Source organism: Anopheles aquasalis, chromosome 3 (assembly GCF_943734665.1).
Source record: "Anopheles aquasalis chromosome 3, idAnoAquaMG_Q_19, whole genome shotgun sequence".
NCBI lineage: Eukaryota > Metazoa > Arthropoda > Insecta > Diptera > Culicidae > Anopheles > Anopheles aquasalis.
The window spans coordinates 17,060,386-17,077,500 of record NC_064878.1 but is presented as its reverse complement, the minus strand read 5'-3'; the positions used below and the strand labels follow the sequence as shown (position 1 = coordinate 17,077,500).

General features: G+C 51.3%; 1 protein-coding gene across 3 annotated transcripts in view; it reads right to left on the bottom strand.

Annotated features, from left to right (window-relative positions):
• LOC126577971 (ecdysone-induced protein 74EF) overlaps positions 1 to 15,838 on the bottom strand; it is a 65,233-nt gene extending 49,395 nt beyond the window's left edge. The window contains exons 1-2 of one of the 3 annotated variants that reach the window (XM_050240078.1): positions 15,721 to 15,838; positions 11,650 to 12,687 (exon numbers count right to left, since the gene is read on the bottom strand). In XM_050240078.1, the coding sequence (XP_050096035.1) occupies positions 11,650 to 11,651 (2 nt within the window). In that variant the 5' untranslated portion in view covers positions 11,652 to 12,687; positions 15,721 to 15,838. Of the gene's footprint in view, positions 1 to 11,649; positions 12,781 to 15,367; positions 15,554 to 15,720 lie in introns of those variants that run through there. The other 2 variants (XM_050240077.1, XM_050240075.1) reach the window with 2 other exon arrangements.
• Positions 15,839 to 17,115: the final 1,277 nt, after the last annotated feature.

Here is a 17,115-nt window from a genome sequence, read left to right as displayed (position 1 = left end):
CTAAGGTGCGTCGATGCTTCGGTGCACTCAGCTACTGCTGCTGCACACATGGGGATGGACGATGATGCCCGGTGGTGCCACTGCTGCTTAACCTCAAGTTAATTTCCGCCAACAGAATGGGGGACCACCCGTCGATATCGACGGTCAACCCTTTAACCAAGGCGTGGTGTCGTGGCGGTGCGCAGAAAACTACTTCTCCACAGCGCACAAAACCCCTTTCGTTCGCCCTTCACTGGAGGAGACGGGTGTCGTCCCGTGGTCATCAACAACTTCATGAGACCGACCACGACGACAACCACGACGACGAAGACGACGAGGACGATGAAGCCGATTAACCGATATGGGCGCTACTGGTGGCGTTCCTCAATTGGTGGCGCTCAATCCACTCGGTGGCACACGTTCTCCATGCCAGTGTGTTTCCACATGATGGACACCTGCGCTTCACGCCGTAAGTCCCTACGCTTCCTTTCCCCGTGCCACTCCTGGGTAGCGTGGAAGCGCAGCGCCACCCAAAAGGGGTAAGCATCCAGCAGCTTCCAATTATTAATATCTGATGGTGTTTAACCGTGGCAAAGGCAAAATTGCCTACCAGTGGTTCCACCCCCCCGGGGGTCTAGGAACCCTCATTTTCCTGCTTGCCCGCTTGCGCTTTATCGCACTCGGGCCATCGTGTCCAGGTTGCGGCTCGCACGAGCCACGGGGCCACGAGTTCTAAAAGTGGATTGCACAAGCCACTAGCCACGATCCGCTGGTCTCCACGAGGCAACGCTTCGTCCCGGACGGTACGGTTTCGATTGGTCGTCCGATGGTGTCAATTGTATCGGGTACACTGGGTCACCACTTGGTCCCACTCGTGCGTGAATCATCGGCCGAAATGGGGCAAAGATATGATTAAGATTAGCGCGTGGCACTAGCTCGATGAATTGCGCACGTTAAGGCGGAACTAGAATGACCCGGAATGACTCTGTTTTGCTGCTGCTGTTGTTGCTGTGCTCACTGTGAGTATCAATATCCATTCCAAATCTCATTCCAAATCACACCATCCAGTGGGAAACTGGTTCCATTAAAAAATAGGGGAAAACCAGGAGCAATTGCGGGATTGATGTGTAACGGTTTGCGCAACGGTATAGACATGACCTGAACTTATGGCTAGGCGGTGGTTCCGTTTGCCAGAGTATTGCCTATGACAGTAGTTTTGCAGTATTGCACTGCTTATGCATTTCCTAAAAAAAAATTGAATTTTTTATTCAAAAGAACTCTAAATACTGCACACCAATACACTCGCAAAAGAAGAGTCACTTACTATTTACTATTACTATAAAACTTGGATTAAGGAATAGTAAGGAAGTAAACCACGAAACCAGACATCACGCAGGTGTGCTCTCTGCTAAAAGCTCGAGACGTACTGTATCTAAACCACAATACAGGTACCACTTGCAGTTCCCCCACCCACTCCGGAATCGTCAAGGCAATCGGCAGACCGCACTGACCGCACACAACCCGTTGTGCACACGGTGGCAACCGACAAAATGATTTCAATAAAAAGCTGCTGATGCGGTTGCGGCTGCTGCTGCTGCTGCTGCTGCTGCTACCCGTTTGTTTGTCCGCAATGCAGAGAGGGAGAGACAACACCGAAAGCACCGCAGCACCGCTACCAGTGTCCAACAGCAGCAGCAGCAGCACCAGCAGCAGTGGTCAACCTCCGGCGCTGCTGGATGCTGTATAACGATCGATCGAGCTCCACCGGACAACCAGCGAGGACGACTGCGTTCGATGGCGAGGCGAGTGATGGTCGGGCGCCCTCCCCGCGGACTGTCAAAACAAACACTCAAGGAGCCGGCAGGGACCGCAGAGCAGAGGACAGAAGCCACGCTAAAAACCAGCGTGACACTAATCAACGGCCACAGTTGGTGGTCTCGCCACTTCGGCACCGGGGGATCACCACGGATCGCAAGCGGGCACCGTGCGGCGGGACGGTTGTGTCAACAGTGTGGCACGGATTCCGATTTCGCCTTAACCTGAACCGCACCGCTCCTTCCACTTCCTTCGTACGTGCCGCCCTCTCTCGATCACCGACCATGATCACTCAACGCTCCCCCGCTCTCATTCCCCGAATAACCCCCTTTTTCTCTGTCTATGCGATGCTTATGCATTTGCTTGCTGCTTGTCTGCCACAGTGGACGGACAACCAGACGACCGAACAGACAGCCGACAGACGATCGGCAATCATCATGCTCGTAGCATTGCGGGACGTGCGGGTGGTGGTGACATATGTATGCAAATACAAATGTGTCCTCCCACTACACCCACCCCCGCCCCACTGACACCCCCCCCCCCCCCCCCCCGATAGACAACATTTCTCCCGACAGCAACTCGCTCGCTACACGCTTGCGAGCGGATGGATCAGATTATTGGGTCTCGCCGCTATAGCGCACGTAGCAGCACCCAACTCCCGCCTCTCGCCTTGTGATGGTGGTGTTTCTATTTGGTTTCGCTTGACACCCTGCTCCAAATGGAAGTCACGTTCCGCGGATGGCGGGAAAACCCCATCCAATCTGTTTTATTTACACTCCTCGCTTGTATCTCACTTCTTTTCTTTCCTTTTTTGGCAGCGACCTAAACGGTTGGCAACCGCTGCGCTACTGTGCCATATGCCAGCCTCATTAACCCTTCGGTGCCTTCGGCTGGCAGCGGTTATCTCAATCTAATGTTTCCGCTACCGCAGCGTCTCAGCGACCGGCGCACTGGCTCGGATAGAATAATCATAATTTTATTACTCATTATGTGCATTCATAAGTCATTCCATCAGACTACTGATTCTATCACAAACGATTATTCAAATGTAAATTAATGAGCCCTCTTCATCATCTGGATTGGATTGAAACATTTTTCCATCCTTTTGCAGCCCTTGCTATTCCATTCGAAGACCATTACTCTTCATTAGCTTATCGAGCACACCGCATTCACAACGGATACGCCCCAAAAAGATGCACCCGCCAAATAATGTTTCCCAATCCCTTTTTTCCTGCCGCTGCACCTCAGAAACCTCAGCTCAGCATCGCATGCACATTATCAAAGGAGAGTGAGGAGCGAAAGTCCGAAACAATGATAGTCCAAACCAGCCGAAATAAAATTGAACACATCTCCACAACCGAATCCAAAGACACTGGGGACGGGCAACACCGCCAAAGACTCCGGGGAGCTTATCTCAGAAGATTCGCATAAATTACGCACGGGTTATCGCCCTAACCCGGCCACGTGACATTAATATTTAATTCCCGATTGCCAAGCCGTGCCATGACCTTATCCTCGACGTTTCGTTTGGTCGCTTCGTCCTGGTCGGGTTTGTCAGCTGGACACATTCCGCACTAGTTTCCTTCTCCAATGTTCTTCTTCATCATCCGGGCCCTGCCGCAGCGTGGCCAGTCTTTGAAAGGAAGTGCCAAAAACACTCGCGCAATCGACTGCACGCCACTCGACACCGATTCACGGAGATTCACCACTCGAAAACGTGAATAGAAGCGAGCTGTGTGACCCGAGAAGAAAGTATGAGATCGATGAAACAACAAAAAAAAAACTCCCTCTTCAAGAATCTCAGCTGACCTGCCAACCTGACCGGGCCGCCGCGGATCCTCCGGTCTGTCTGGTGTTTGAGCGGACGGAATAAATTATGCAAATCTGCCAGCAGGGATGTTTTGACCACTGTATTTCACAACCTTTTCCAAGGTTTTGTTTTGATCACTCGCATCATCGTAAGAAGTAGCGCCCTACGGGTAAACACCACTGTGACGATCAAAGGATAGATAGGGCATTTCGTCATCCGCCACCGCTTTCGATTCTACGTTGATTTATCGTCATCACGATAAGGGATATGGAGGGGTTCAAAAGGAGACGCGTCTGTTTCATCTCCGCGGGGCAACAGATAAAGGATCCGCCAGATAATTAAGAATTAAAATCTGCCACACTAAACAGTGGTAATAAAAGCGTCGTCTCACCTGGTCTCCCGGAAGAAGCCCCGAGAAGCGTAGCCGTCTCCAGCTTAGGCGAGAAGTTATAGGTTGCAATTAGTCACGAATAAGTGATACGCATCGTAGACACGGAGAATCGCGCACGGCGAAACAGCAGAGATGAATGTTGAAAAGACCCAAAAGACAGCCCGGCGAGACCGGGCTGGGCCGTCCCGCACGATAAACGGCAGCTGATAAGCACTTTTATTTTTAATGACCGGCGTTTCATTAAGAACGTGTAGCACGCCGCACGCCACTTTATTATCCCATTCGGAGTGCCGTCCTTGGGGGGGCTTTTAAGGGGGAAGGAGCAGCAGATTATGTTGTACTGGCCATACTGCCTCACAGATTTGTCATTCGTGGCGTGGTCCCAACTGTACTCATACCGTATACTGTTCGGATTTATGGAGCGTGGGAACCGTGTGCATCGACTGGCTGACTTATGGCTGGCACTCGCCGGGACCACCGTCAGTGTTCGCCGGGAGATGTTACATAATCGATTGTCCTTTTATCGACACCAGCAGCGGTGTAGCTGCTTAGCATTCAGTGCGAACACCAGTGCGATGGCTGCGGTTAGTGGTTAGTGCTTATTACAGTCTCTCCACCGAAGGAACACACGCGTGATCACGTGTGATTTGACTTTCAAAGTGCTACCAACCCCTCTCCCCGTCGTCGTCGTCGTCGTTGTTGTTGGCCGGACGAAAGGGAATGGCGTGAAGTAAGTTTTATTTGCCAGCTGCCATGTCAGGCCAAGCCACCAAGAACCAGGGCTGGATTGTTTCGCTTATTTTCGCTCCCCAAGTAACTAAACCAAGAATCGTGTTGCCACAATGACGTCATGCACGCCACTACGGCTCTTGCATTCCGATGATAGCCCAGCAGCAGCAGCAGCAACAGCTTACAGATGCCACTACATAGTTCACACAGAAATCTCGGTATCGATCGAATCCTCTGAGTCACGCCGAGCAACGTACAGACAGAGACAGTCCGGTTGATCCGTGGAGAAAGAGAGAAGGAGAGAGAGAGAGAGAGAGAGAAGGCTGATGCTTCCATCAAAATTCCGCCGCTGCCCATCCAATAGCTCTCTCACAAGCTTACACTATAAGCGCCCTGGCCTGGAGCCGTTTAAGCGCCCATTAGTTGCCCATCAGATGGATGGCCCTCGAACGGATTGCCGGAGCCGACCCGGGCCAGGGTGCAGGTTAGTGAGAGGAGCGGTGACCGGGGCGGAGCGGGAAGGGGGATGGAATGTATCTGTAAATTATTCACATATCAATAAATTAACACCAAGGCGCCTCCTCCTGTTGCTGCTGCAACGATGGCGATAGTGCCGATGCCGGGCCGGGCATATGATTTACTCCCGCAGCGTGGTACAGAGGCTCACCACAGCCCCGGACCGGACCGGACCGGACCGCCTATGTTCCGGTTCATTTGCTGGCCGTTTTGATACGTGCCACTGGAAACGTGGCAGCGAGAATCTGCCAACCACATACACACGCGCGCGCGCGCACTGTTTGAAGGCGTTACAGGCGTACAAAAAGTAATAATAAAAGTGCAACATTGCAACAGCGTCCGCTCCTCCCGTAGTCCGTTGCCTCCATGCTTGCATGCTCTCTCTCTCTCTCTCTCTCCGAGTGCGGTCAAGGATGTCCGTTTCGAATAGTTTCATCATCGAGCGAGGCATCGCGCTATGACGCGATCCGTTTTTAGAATACGCCATTATTAAGGTAAGCGAAATGGGCGTTTGACTTGATAAAGCATTTGCACAAACGTTATATACAAGTTGAACGTTGAACCATTCGACAGCTGCTCGTGTGAATGCATCGTAGTACAATGAGTAAGCACGTTCAACTGTTGCCCCGGAGATGATCGGGAGATGAAGCTCATCGACACCACAACGCTGTGTCATCTGTTGGTACTGTTCCATCAGTCCTTCAGTTTGTTATTGTTGCAGCATTTATCGAACCTCTTTTCAGCTATTTACAGGTCCCCCCGGGGGGGGGGGGGGGGGGGGGGGGTGTTAATTTACACTCTTCCATCAAAATAGCACAAACTAGTTCCGCATCTAATCCCCCCTCCCAACAGCGGCGTATTTAGGTACAGGGTGTCGTTTGTGTGAGGGTAGTAAAAGTGGAACACTACCATTACCACCATCACACCTAACCCCCCCCCCCCCCCCACGTAGTGATTTCCTTCCCGAAGTTCCCTGGCGTGCACCACACGCACTGAGGTTTTCTGTGTTATCAACGACGACGAGAAAGAGCCTCTCGCCATCCGTCTTACCGAGAACTATATTGATGTAATGTGTGTTTGTTTTGTGTTGTTGTTGCCTCGTCCGAAAAACCCACGAACCCAAAGGGGAGAGAGTGACACGAAAGAGCGCTGCGGGAGCCCAAAAACGAGTCCCCAATACTCACTTCTCACGTCCCCGGTTGCTGCTGCAACTAAAAGCACGCCGCGAGTCCCAAGGTGCGGTGGTACACCTCTCCGGTGTACTACTCCCCCCAAACAAACGTGGTTATACCTAGAGAGGCACGGCCGAGAGGTGTTACGAGCGTTTTCCTTATCGCTCGCAATCACACTCGGCCCAAGACTGGGAGCAAAAACAATCAATACACGGCCCTCTACCACCACCCTCCGGACTTCTCTACGACGTACGGCGAGTGCGGGAGTAAGTCCCTCCGACTCAGCAAGGTTGTGTGTATATACACGGTTGTGTGACAAAATTGTCGATAAGAGATCCACCCTCAACACCCCTTCTCCCTTCACTCAGCGTGCGGTGCAGAGGCCTCTACGACTTGTGGAACTTGCCGTTGCTCTGCAGCTCCTCTTACTCGAGCTATGGACGCGTAGAGCGGCGGCGCTATCGATGGTTGGTTTTCTGGCTGGTGGCCACCACCACCACCGGAGACCGTTCGCGCTAGGTTATGTTTTAACCTAAAAATGAAACACAAAGATTGAGGATCGAGATTGGCGTGGGGGTTCCCACGTACCCTTTTTAAGTTTGTTAGCGAATAGTCTTTGCCAGAGCGAAAGCCCTTGTGCAACGACGCACCGTACGACCACACCAGCTGCCATCCTTTCACGCAGGCCATCAAGCCAGAATGGCTCCTTGATGGATTGTGAGTGCCTTGTACCGACAGTCACACCAGGCCCCAGGATCCAGGCCAGGGTTCAAAAGACAAGGGAAGCAGCGAAATGCAGTGCAGTGCGCTCTGGAGTACGCGCCTAACGCGCCAACGACCACCGACCGACCATTTATGATGCCGACAAAGCGCTTTCCTTCCATGTGCGCGCGCGCGCGTGATCCCGAACCCGCGGGGCGGAAACTTTAAAGTGAGCGCGCCTGGTGAGGGCTTGTTCCGCCGTTGGAACCACCGATGAACCAAGCCTCGTGTGTTGCGTCAACTGACTTTACAGGCAAGCAGACAGTTGCCGCAGCAGCAGCAGCAGCAACAGCAGCACGTTGAGTTGTTTATGTTCTGCTCACGTACCCATCTGCTGCTGCATCTGCACCCACGATGCTGGTGACAAGCCCGCTGCAGTACGCTGTGCTTTGTAGAAACTGGAGCCCAAAAAATGGCACACAACAAGCTGTACTACCGAAGGAAAAGTGCAGCAGCTCGTTCTCTAGAGAGAGAGAGAGAGCGAGCGACAAGGGCCCAAAAAGTAAATCTGTCGCTCGATACCAGCAGTGCGCCATCAGCAGCATCTTTGTACCTTTCCCAAGCGAGCCAGGTTTAACCGCAAAACCACGTACCACAGGCGGAACAGACGTTAGTGCAACGCAAAGAGAGAAGAAAGCTCCACAAGGGGTAACTCCGCATTGGATTAGTACGCTTCTTCTTCGAGCCGCAGCAGTTTGTGGTTGGCGAGACCACAAGGCTGCCTAACTCACATAGAACACCGCCCCTCGCCTTTGCTGCCCTGCATCTGTTGCGCCGAAGATCGATTGCGACAACAACAAATCACGGCACGGTTGGTGGAGCACAGTCTCCCTTCCCTGGCACAGTGGCAATCTGAGCACTGAGGCTGCTGTACAGCCACACTACGCCGACTTGACCTGAAAACTGGTGCGCCTGCTGCTGCTGCTGCTGCTGCCTGAAATCGAACACACGGGCTCGATCGCCTTCAATCATCGCCCCGGTCGACTCGAGCTCGCCAGCTTTTCAAGAGTGGATTGCGTCAGATGTCGACGATTGGGCCCTATGTCAAGAAGGGGGGGGGGGGGGTGCCCTCTAGAAGCTGGCAATGGCACGTACGTAGCAGATACACCATCCATTGCGCTGCATCATCACACGCGGCACCAGGACACCGACCGCGGAAGTCCCCGACCGCCACGCTTGTCACGCTTCTAGTATTTATAATATCCAAACAAGAGCGGTGCTGCAACTCGGCCATCGGTCGAGCGGACTCCAGTCAGATCATCCGCATGTGTCCGCAAATCAAGGATACGCCGCCACTGCCTGTGGCGCATGAACTTTAACCGAACGACCACTTAACCAGCCTCCGTTTTGTTCTCCTTCTATTTTCAAATTGTTCTGCGACTGCATACAATGATCGTCATTAACACCATCAGCATCAAAACAGCAGTAAATCCCCCTTCCACCGATTCGCGGCCTGCAAACCGTGCTGCTGCATCCACTGCTGGATGCTGGTGCTGGTTAGAGTGTGTTAGAAGTCCGCGTCCGACCATCAACGAGGGGATGCAGCCGGTGCGGTGCCATGATCTGCCGGTTTTATTTGAAGCGGAAGCGGAAGTCAGTTAGACACGTAGACAAAAGCGTTTAGCGTTTGCGAACGCCCCTGCGGACGCGGCCGAGGAGGATGCTGTGTGCTCTGTGATTCGATGATCGTGCCATCATGCCCTCACCTTCGCTCAAGGTTAAAGCCTCCCTTTCGCAACGCAACCGTTCGGCCATTTCGATCCCCGGTCTGTCTGCTCAAGGTCCCTCTCGCTGCGGCCAATTAAGCCGTTCGGTGAACCCTTTGATTGATTTGGTCAAACGTCAAGCAAAGTGTCAAAGTGACGGTAACGTTTCGTTGGTAATGTGTTTCGCAAGATGCCTGATGGTTGTGGTTGTCACTTGTCATCAAAGCGTTCCATGAAAGTAATCGTAAAGCAATAAATGGCCTACTTTTCGACCGAATCGATGACATTAGCGGGACATAGAAACAAATGTCCACACAATCACCACCGCTTCACAAGCGATTCCGCGAAAACAATCACTACACACGTTCGGGCTTAGAGCATCGGGCGTGCGTCCACCAGGAGAGGCTTATCACTAGCTCTACCTTATCCAAAACCTCCTCTACTTCTAGGCTCTTCTGGGCGCCATGGGTTAAAAAAAATCTGTGACCACCCCTTAAGCATCGTGGCGACATACGACGACGCGATTCACGCACTCACTCCTTCCACCCGCGTGCGAACGATATGGCATCCACTCGCGTTATCTCTCCATCGAGCCAGCGGGCCCACAAAACTGGCACAAATCGACCGACGCGAGCGTAAAGTGGTGAGGGGTGGTGAGGCGCATCCTCATCCATTTTGTCGCCCGATACCGCCCCAAACCTCCCTTCTACAGACACCCCCCCAGGAAGAGAGAGAGAGAGAGACACATACGGACACACGCTTGCCAGAGGGACGGAGGGAAGCTCAATTATCTATTAGTGCCAATCATTTACGCATTTGAAATGAGAGTGAGCGGAACCGACACTTGGCGCGACGCCTCCGTTCGCCCTCACCCCCTCCCCACTGACAACCACCCACTGCTCTAACCCTGCGTGCGTCCATCATCCCTCTTTTGCGGTGCCGTTATCAGCTTGAGCTGAGGGCTGCTATTTTTCGTCCGGCAATAAATCGATTAGCGGACAGATTTATGCGAATAGTTTGGAGCCTCTTATCGGGCTCTGTGGACTGCCTGGTGAAGGTGAAAGTGGATTTTCACACACCAACAGCCCCCCCTCCCTCTCCTGGTGGGTTTTAGGGTGGGAAGTTTTGATGATCTCCGCCGTTAGGGAGATTATTAATGGTCGATCACAGTTTTACCATAGCAGAAAAACCACTCTAGGAGTCAACAAAATGCCACAATATTAGGTAGCAATTGTGATAAGCTGCTAATGAGCTTACATTTGCATGCCGATAACAGCAACAGGTTCACAGACGCGCGCGCGCCCCTCATCTGTCCAAGGGCCACGAGAGCAATCCTTCGATAGATATATTCCATTAAAATTCCATCCATTCCGCCGCCACTTCGATCGAAGTCGCTAAATCGGCACGTGATTCACATTAACACATCAAGGGAAGGGAGAAAACATTCTGCGGCAGAACATTCCAGGATCGCACTAACTCAGTGCTGTAAATTGTCCCTAAATTAAGATTTGTCATTCCCAGGCTGTCAAGGTTCTCTGACGCAGCGTCATCTTTACAGAACAGAGGGAGTATGACCCAAGTACGCCCATCAACTCGTACTACTTTTGCTGCTGCTGCTGCTGCTGCTGCTAGTGAGTGACAAATACATAAATTTCCCCACAACAAGACCTTCACAGCAAAGATTGAACGACCAGCGCCACCGACTCGGAGCACGTGCACAGATTTCTCATCAAATAAGCATCTGTCCAATAAAAATTTAATGCAATAAATATGAAGGGCACAGCAGGCAAACCCCCCTCACATATTATGCACGCATACTGCGATGACGGCGACGTTCGATGATGATGATGATGACGTAGACACTCCACCCTTCCCGAACTGGCCCGATTCTCCGATCTGGATGCTCTCGAAAGGCCTGTGGTTCAATTACAAAATGCCAACCGCCGGGTGTGTCCGCGTGTGTGAGCGAGCACTCGTCTAGGGTGGTCTAGAAGAAGACCGAAAGGCGGTCGTCTCGCACGCTAGTGTACACCGAACCATCGAGCCAGCCAGGCCAGAACCTTAGAACAATATATCAGCAGCAGCAGAAGAGCAGAAGGGGCAGAGCATCGCCGCCATGGCTGACATTTGCGGACGTGATTGAAATTTTCTTTTCATCAAATATTCCCCCTTTTTGAATGTGAAATTGGGAGGAAAAGAAAGGAAGGAAGGAAGGCACGGGCCATTTTTGCCATTTAATGTGCCCCCCGCCTACTAGACGGTAGACGTCAGCGCTAGTCATGCATTCATTATTTAAACATTATGCTTGTATCCCACAACCCCCCCGTGGGCCTCCGGATGCTAGCAACAACTTTTCGGCAAAAGAATGAAGAGGAAAAAAAGGTGGCTAGGAGCGGGGGAGTCGCTATAATTAGGAATACCGCCAAAAATAGGGCGCCACCACCACCAGCAGATGGTGAGGAGAAATTCAATTTTTAATCGAAAAAAACATGGACAGAAGGTGGTCGTGGAGTGCTGCTGCAGCTCACGGGAAGATGTCGCCTTGGTTTTTAAAGGTGAACAGCGGCGGACACTCGTGACCACCATCGTGCGGCATCATCATCGACCGCATTGGCTACTAGCGGACTTGCGTAACACTTTCGACGTTCGTCCTTTCGACGGACGGACGGACTGCGACTTATTGAGATCCTGGCCAGGAAGGAAGTACGGCGATACTACCTTCCAACCCCAATCCTAGAGTTCCAACCCCCTCCATACACGAATACTTACATCGTATTTATTTGGCCTCATTGTACTTTTTTTCTTGTGGGTTTTGTGTTTGTTTCTTCAAGATGGCAACTGATGGTGACCCGGGAGCACAACACGGCTGCGGTGACGCTGGTTGCTGCGGCTTCCGCATTCGTCCGACGATTGCACAACGTTGGTCCTGCTGCTGCTGCTGCTGCTGCTGTTGCGGCTTTCCCGGTTCGGTGATGCTGATGCTGTGATCGCGCTTCTCGATAGAAGATCATCGATCGCCCAGTGGATGTGCACCAGCAGCACCTCATGGCATGCAGCCCCTCCTTTCCGTCACCATGCACCGTCGTTGGGGCTTTCCACACACTCAGTATCGAAGGGAATGCACACAGATACAGACACGCACACACAAGCACGTTACTACTACGTCACTCCAAGGATTCTTTTCCTCCGGTGCAACCACCTTCGCTCTAAAATATCACGTTATCCCCACAGCTTGCTTCGTTTCACACTGGCACACACATGCACACAAACTGACAGGATGCTGAATGCGCTGTTGTTTGCCAAGTCGCCAATTTTTTTTCCTGTCGCGATTTTCTTGTCTCACTCGTCAGCTACTTGCTCCTCAAATTCGGCGTTAAGAACAGCGATGAGGTAGTCGAGCGACAATGACACCCACTAACGGATTACCCACACACCCACAGACACAGACACACACTGGATGGACACTGAACACTGGATCCTTCTTCGTCTACTGCTGCCGTAGAGAGGAAAAACGCTGGCGCACACAGAACGCGCAACTACTACCAACTACCACTACTCTACTGCCACCGTTGGCCACCGAACTGCAGCACCAGCGGACCTTCGGATCGCTTCACCACCAGCACCGCCGCCATTTTGGCCGCACCGGTGTCCACCCACCGGTGGGAACACTTGTGGCGCTCATTTGGCGCGTTTCAATTGATTTTCCCCGTGACGAGCGCGCGACGGCGACTCCAACTTGCCTGCACAATTTACCCCAATGGTCACTACGATTTTGTTTCGTGGTGGAAAGCACTCAAATCTAGACCCCTGTGGACCCAGAGAGGATGTAGAACAATCAACCAACCATCTACAACTTCAACAACAACAACAACGACGGTTTTTTTTTGGCACAATATTAAACTGTGTGTGGGAGAGGGAAGAAAAGGAGATGGTCAGGAGGATCGATAAATCAATTTGGGCAAAACAACAATTGTTGTATAACGCTCCGTTCTGGAAAGGACGACGACGACGAATGGAATGGAGTGAAAGGAGCGAACGAAAAGCGAAACGGTATGGCTGTCAAGCGCCCGGCCTGGCCCGGCCCGGCCTGGCTAGCAGCAGCTGCTGGCCTGTTTATCGTAATTCTGGAATTTGAATAATTGAGAAAGCGTGGCATGGCGTGGCGTGGCGCGGCGTGGCGTGGCGCGACGCGATTCCCGAACACCGCGAACACCGTGGCACGTGGTTTTGCCCCCTCTACTCGTCCTCGCCCGTGCGGTGGAGCACGCGCTCACACCAACACACACTCCAAGAGTTCGTAATTCGAGCCCAAGGATACCGACCGACCGACCGACGAAGAACCGAAGAATGTTCCCTCCTTTGCTCACACACCAACATCTCGGGGAATCATTTCCGCTTTCGAGCGTTCCCTTCGGAACGCCAAAGGAACCAGCGAGAGTCTGGCGTCCAGGATCCCCAGCAAAGGGTAAGGGGAGGGGTGCAATCGGATGGAAGGGAATCCTGCTACCAGCGTCGGCCTGTGCATGGGTGTGTGGTGGTCGTTTTTGTTTTTCTGTGTCAGCGATCGTCATCGTGCCGGGAGAACGACGAGTTTCCACGGGAGAGAGAGAGAACGAACGGTCGAACGAAAGTACGGAGAGAAAGAGTGGGACGGAGAAAGGGGGTTCAAGGAACCCCTTCGTTTCCGCCAGAGCCCGGGGCCGGAAAGGAAAGGGTTGATAGAACGAACGCGAGGTCGACGACGCGGCGTTTCGACGAAAAATAGGGACGACGGCGATGATGGCGCCGTAGGGCAGGTGTGTTGGTCGAAAGGATGAGACCAGGGGGATGAATCGCACTCGCACTCGCACTCGCAGCTTCCCTTTCTACGGCACCCCTTTGGCGAGTGTGTGTTTGTTGGCGTTGTTGTTCCGTTGGTCCTTTCACCACCGAAAAACCATCCCTCTTCAACAACGAATCGAACGTAAAACATCGAAGCGCCCTGATGTTTCAATTAGCAGCATGAAAAAAGCCGAGCCGTGCGCACAGCCCATCGGATCGGAAACGCAGCAGGCGCCGCGTGTGCGTTGCAGAACGTCAAGTTGTTGTTAGTGACGTGGAAACTCAACTCAAGGCTTGCCTTCCCGCGAAAGAATACTGGAGTGTGGCGTTGAAACCGGTCAGGATAACGCCAAATAACGACGGTACAAACCCGGGATACCAGGGAGCGATGGCCGATTGACACGTCGAAGGATGTTGGGAATGTTTTGATCTCGCCAAAGCAAGCCAAAGGCTACATAACACCTCGTTCTTTTTCCTTTTTTCTATTGCGTCCTGTTGCGGCACACATACACAAGGCAACGAGTGTCCTTTCACCTTTCGCTCATTGCATCATCCCGTTGAGGGGCGAACACAATCTAACGCCAAGTCCTTTTGCCGACAACCGACGAAGGCTGTAATGCGCAGCCGAGTGCATGTTGCATAAACAACCACAACCGCACACATACAAGCACAGGAGGATAGAACGAAGGGTGAAGAATCTTCCGGAAAGCGGCAGCGGCATGTGTGTGCTAGTCTTGGTGTGTGCCACTGTTGGCCAAATGCCATCACAGCCAGCAGCAAACCGCAAACCACCGCACAAATCCGAGAGGAGGATATTGATTCCGAGCACAATCACCTGGTTCGCGACGGTCGCGACGAATGTCATCCCCAACAGCGACACACACCCACGCACAAGTACCAACACTTTGTACTCTTCCTTCGTTGGGGACACTACGATATCGCTGGTGGATGGAGCGTTTGAGAGCACAATCATCCTTGTTCGAGGAAAAACCACACTAACTGTACCGGTTAAAGACCAGCGCTTGAAGCCCGTATCGGTTTGGTTAGCTCAGTGCCGGTTCGTTGGAAAAGTAGGCTGAATCAACTGGATCCTGGTTGGCGGAATGGTTAACAGTCAGAGAGGCCCGTATTCTCCCACAATAATAACCACTGATTGCTTGGTTCCGCTCCTGACTGATAATTGATTTCATTCAAACAAACACACACGCGCACACATCAGAAGCGCCCCAAAAATCTCTTCACACTTCAAACGGAACCAATCCTGTGCGCGCCGGTCACGAGGAACCTTTCACAGTCGCTCACTGCACCGTCGGACCACCGTCGGAATTCCAGTCAACGTTGGCACGTTGGCGCACCACTTGCCGTATAGGGCAATCACGCTGGCGACAACGACAGAACGAAGCGGGAACCGGGAACACACTGTCCCCCCCCACCTGGTTCTGGCAGCTTCAGAGTTGAACTCGTTTCTTGAACTTTTTCTTTTGAGATTTCTTTCCAAACTTGCTCGACCTCACGATCACGATCACGGGATGGATTTGGTTGGATGGCAGGCACCCGGCGGGATTTTCGAAAGGACGATACACACGCGAAACAGGTCGATTGTTATCCAACGAGACACCGAGCACAACACCGAGAATGTCTCTGGCCAATGCACCGCTCAACTTACCACAAAACGTCCGTTTTGTAAAACGTTTTGACAACACACAAGCTGGGTGCTTGGAAACTGAGACAACAATCAGTATTCGAACGTTTCGAACGCTCGCACAAAATACCGGGCTGGTCTGCTGATGGAAGGAGTTGTGTCACGGCACACACGACCGCACCGTACGACGCTCGAGAGAAGAATGGACGAGGCGCCTCCACGACGGTCGCCGAACGACGATAAATGTGGTGGCCGCTGTGTGAGTAAAGCGAATGTTGCTTGAATGTTCTCTAATCACCTCACGACACCGACCACACTACTGGCCCACTGTAACACGTGCCACAAGCCTAGCAAGGCCCACCGGGGATTGTATGTACCTGGACTCCCAAAATCTGCGTGGCCAAGAACGTTCGCACAACACAAGCCAAGCCGACGGAGCCAAGAACGCTGCTCACGCCAGCACCAGAAAGGCAGAACCGTACCGTACGACGCCCGAGAGATAAATGAGGGCCGCGGTCGTCGTCGGGTGTCATCATCGGAACCGGCTGTTTGAGGCGAGCTTCGTACGTAAGATGCCCGATCGGGCCCGTGCCCGATCCCACCACGTGCACGAGAGCAAAAAACAAGGAGCTCGGCCGCTCTTCGGAACCGCGGTGCAGGATGGTTAGTGCATGAAGCACGCTTAGTGTCTGCGATGTCGATGAATCCTTAGTACAGGTAGTAGTCCTTGCCCTTCTTCTGTGAATACTTTCCTGTGTGGTTTATTCGGCAATTCGAATTATGATTCTGAAGTAATGGGTACTAAATTTTTACAAAACTAATCAACATTTTTTGTACAGTATATTGCGCTCGCCAAACTTACAGTATGCAAAAAAAAAAGTTTATCCAACCCTTAAAAAAAATAGATTTTGGCTGATTTTTCATAGAAACCTTCAGCCCAAAAATGTCTATCACATATCAATAGTTTCGTTTTTTATTCTTCTTTACTATGCTTTTTATATTTTCTAAAAATAACTCCTAGAAACAAAGATAGATCTAACTATCAGATATCGTTTAGTTGTACGAAGAAACGACTGTAAAACTTGTTCAGAGATTGTACAAAAATGTCTTTTTCAACACAATAATTCAATTAGCTTTAGGATTGAAAACGTGTTTAACGATACCGTAAGAAAGATGTTGAAAAATCGTGCTTTTCCCGAATTAATCATTCATAAGTGGAGTATCCTAAAGCTTGTGCTTGTGCTTAATGTGCAACTTTTACAAAAAGCTGTTGAAAGAGCTCAGTTTTCAGGGAAAATGTGAAAATAATTTTACTACCCTCACCACCGCCACCAAATTCCCTTCGTTCCTTAAACTTCAACATTTTGGTCAAATGTTGTGCTCCCACAGTGCATGGTAACTCTGAGTGACGGGAGCAAATGTTCATTCATTCATTCATTTCTGAGGAAGTAATTTTAAAGAAAAACAAGGCTGATTTTTAAGATGTTTTATGACGAAACTGTAAAACGTTAATTTTTCATCTAAATGTCATATTAAGCGACAATTGTTCACAGATATTTGGATCTAATTTCAGGAATATTTGCTTTTTATTAGACTGCTGCCATTATTTTCATGGAGGCATGTTTTCTGGGTGAGGGGTGATGTATTTTTTTAAATTAAGGGCAGCGTTTCATGTTAGAAAATGGAGAATTTTTACGATTTTGCTTAAAAACTGAACTTTTCAGAATTATTATTATCATTTGATCGATATCATATTTTGAGTATGGCACATT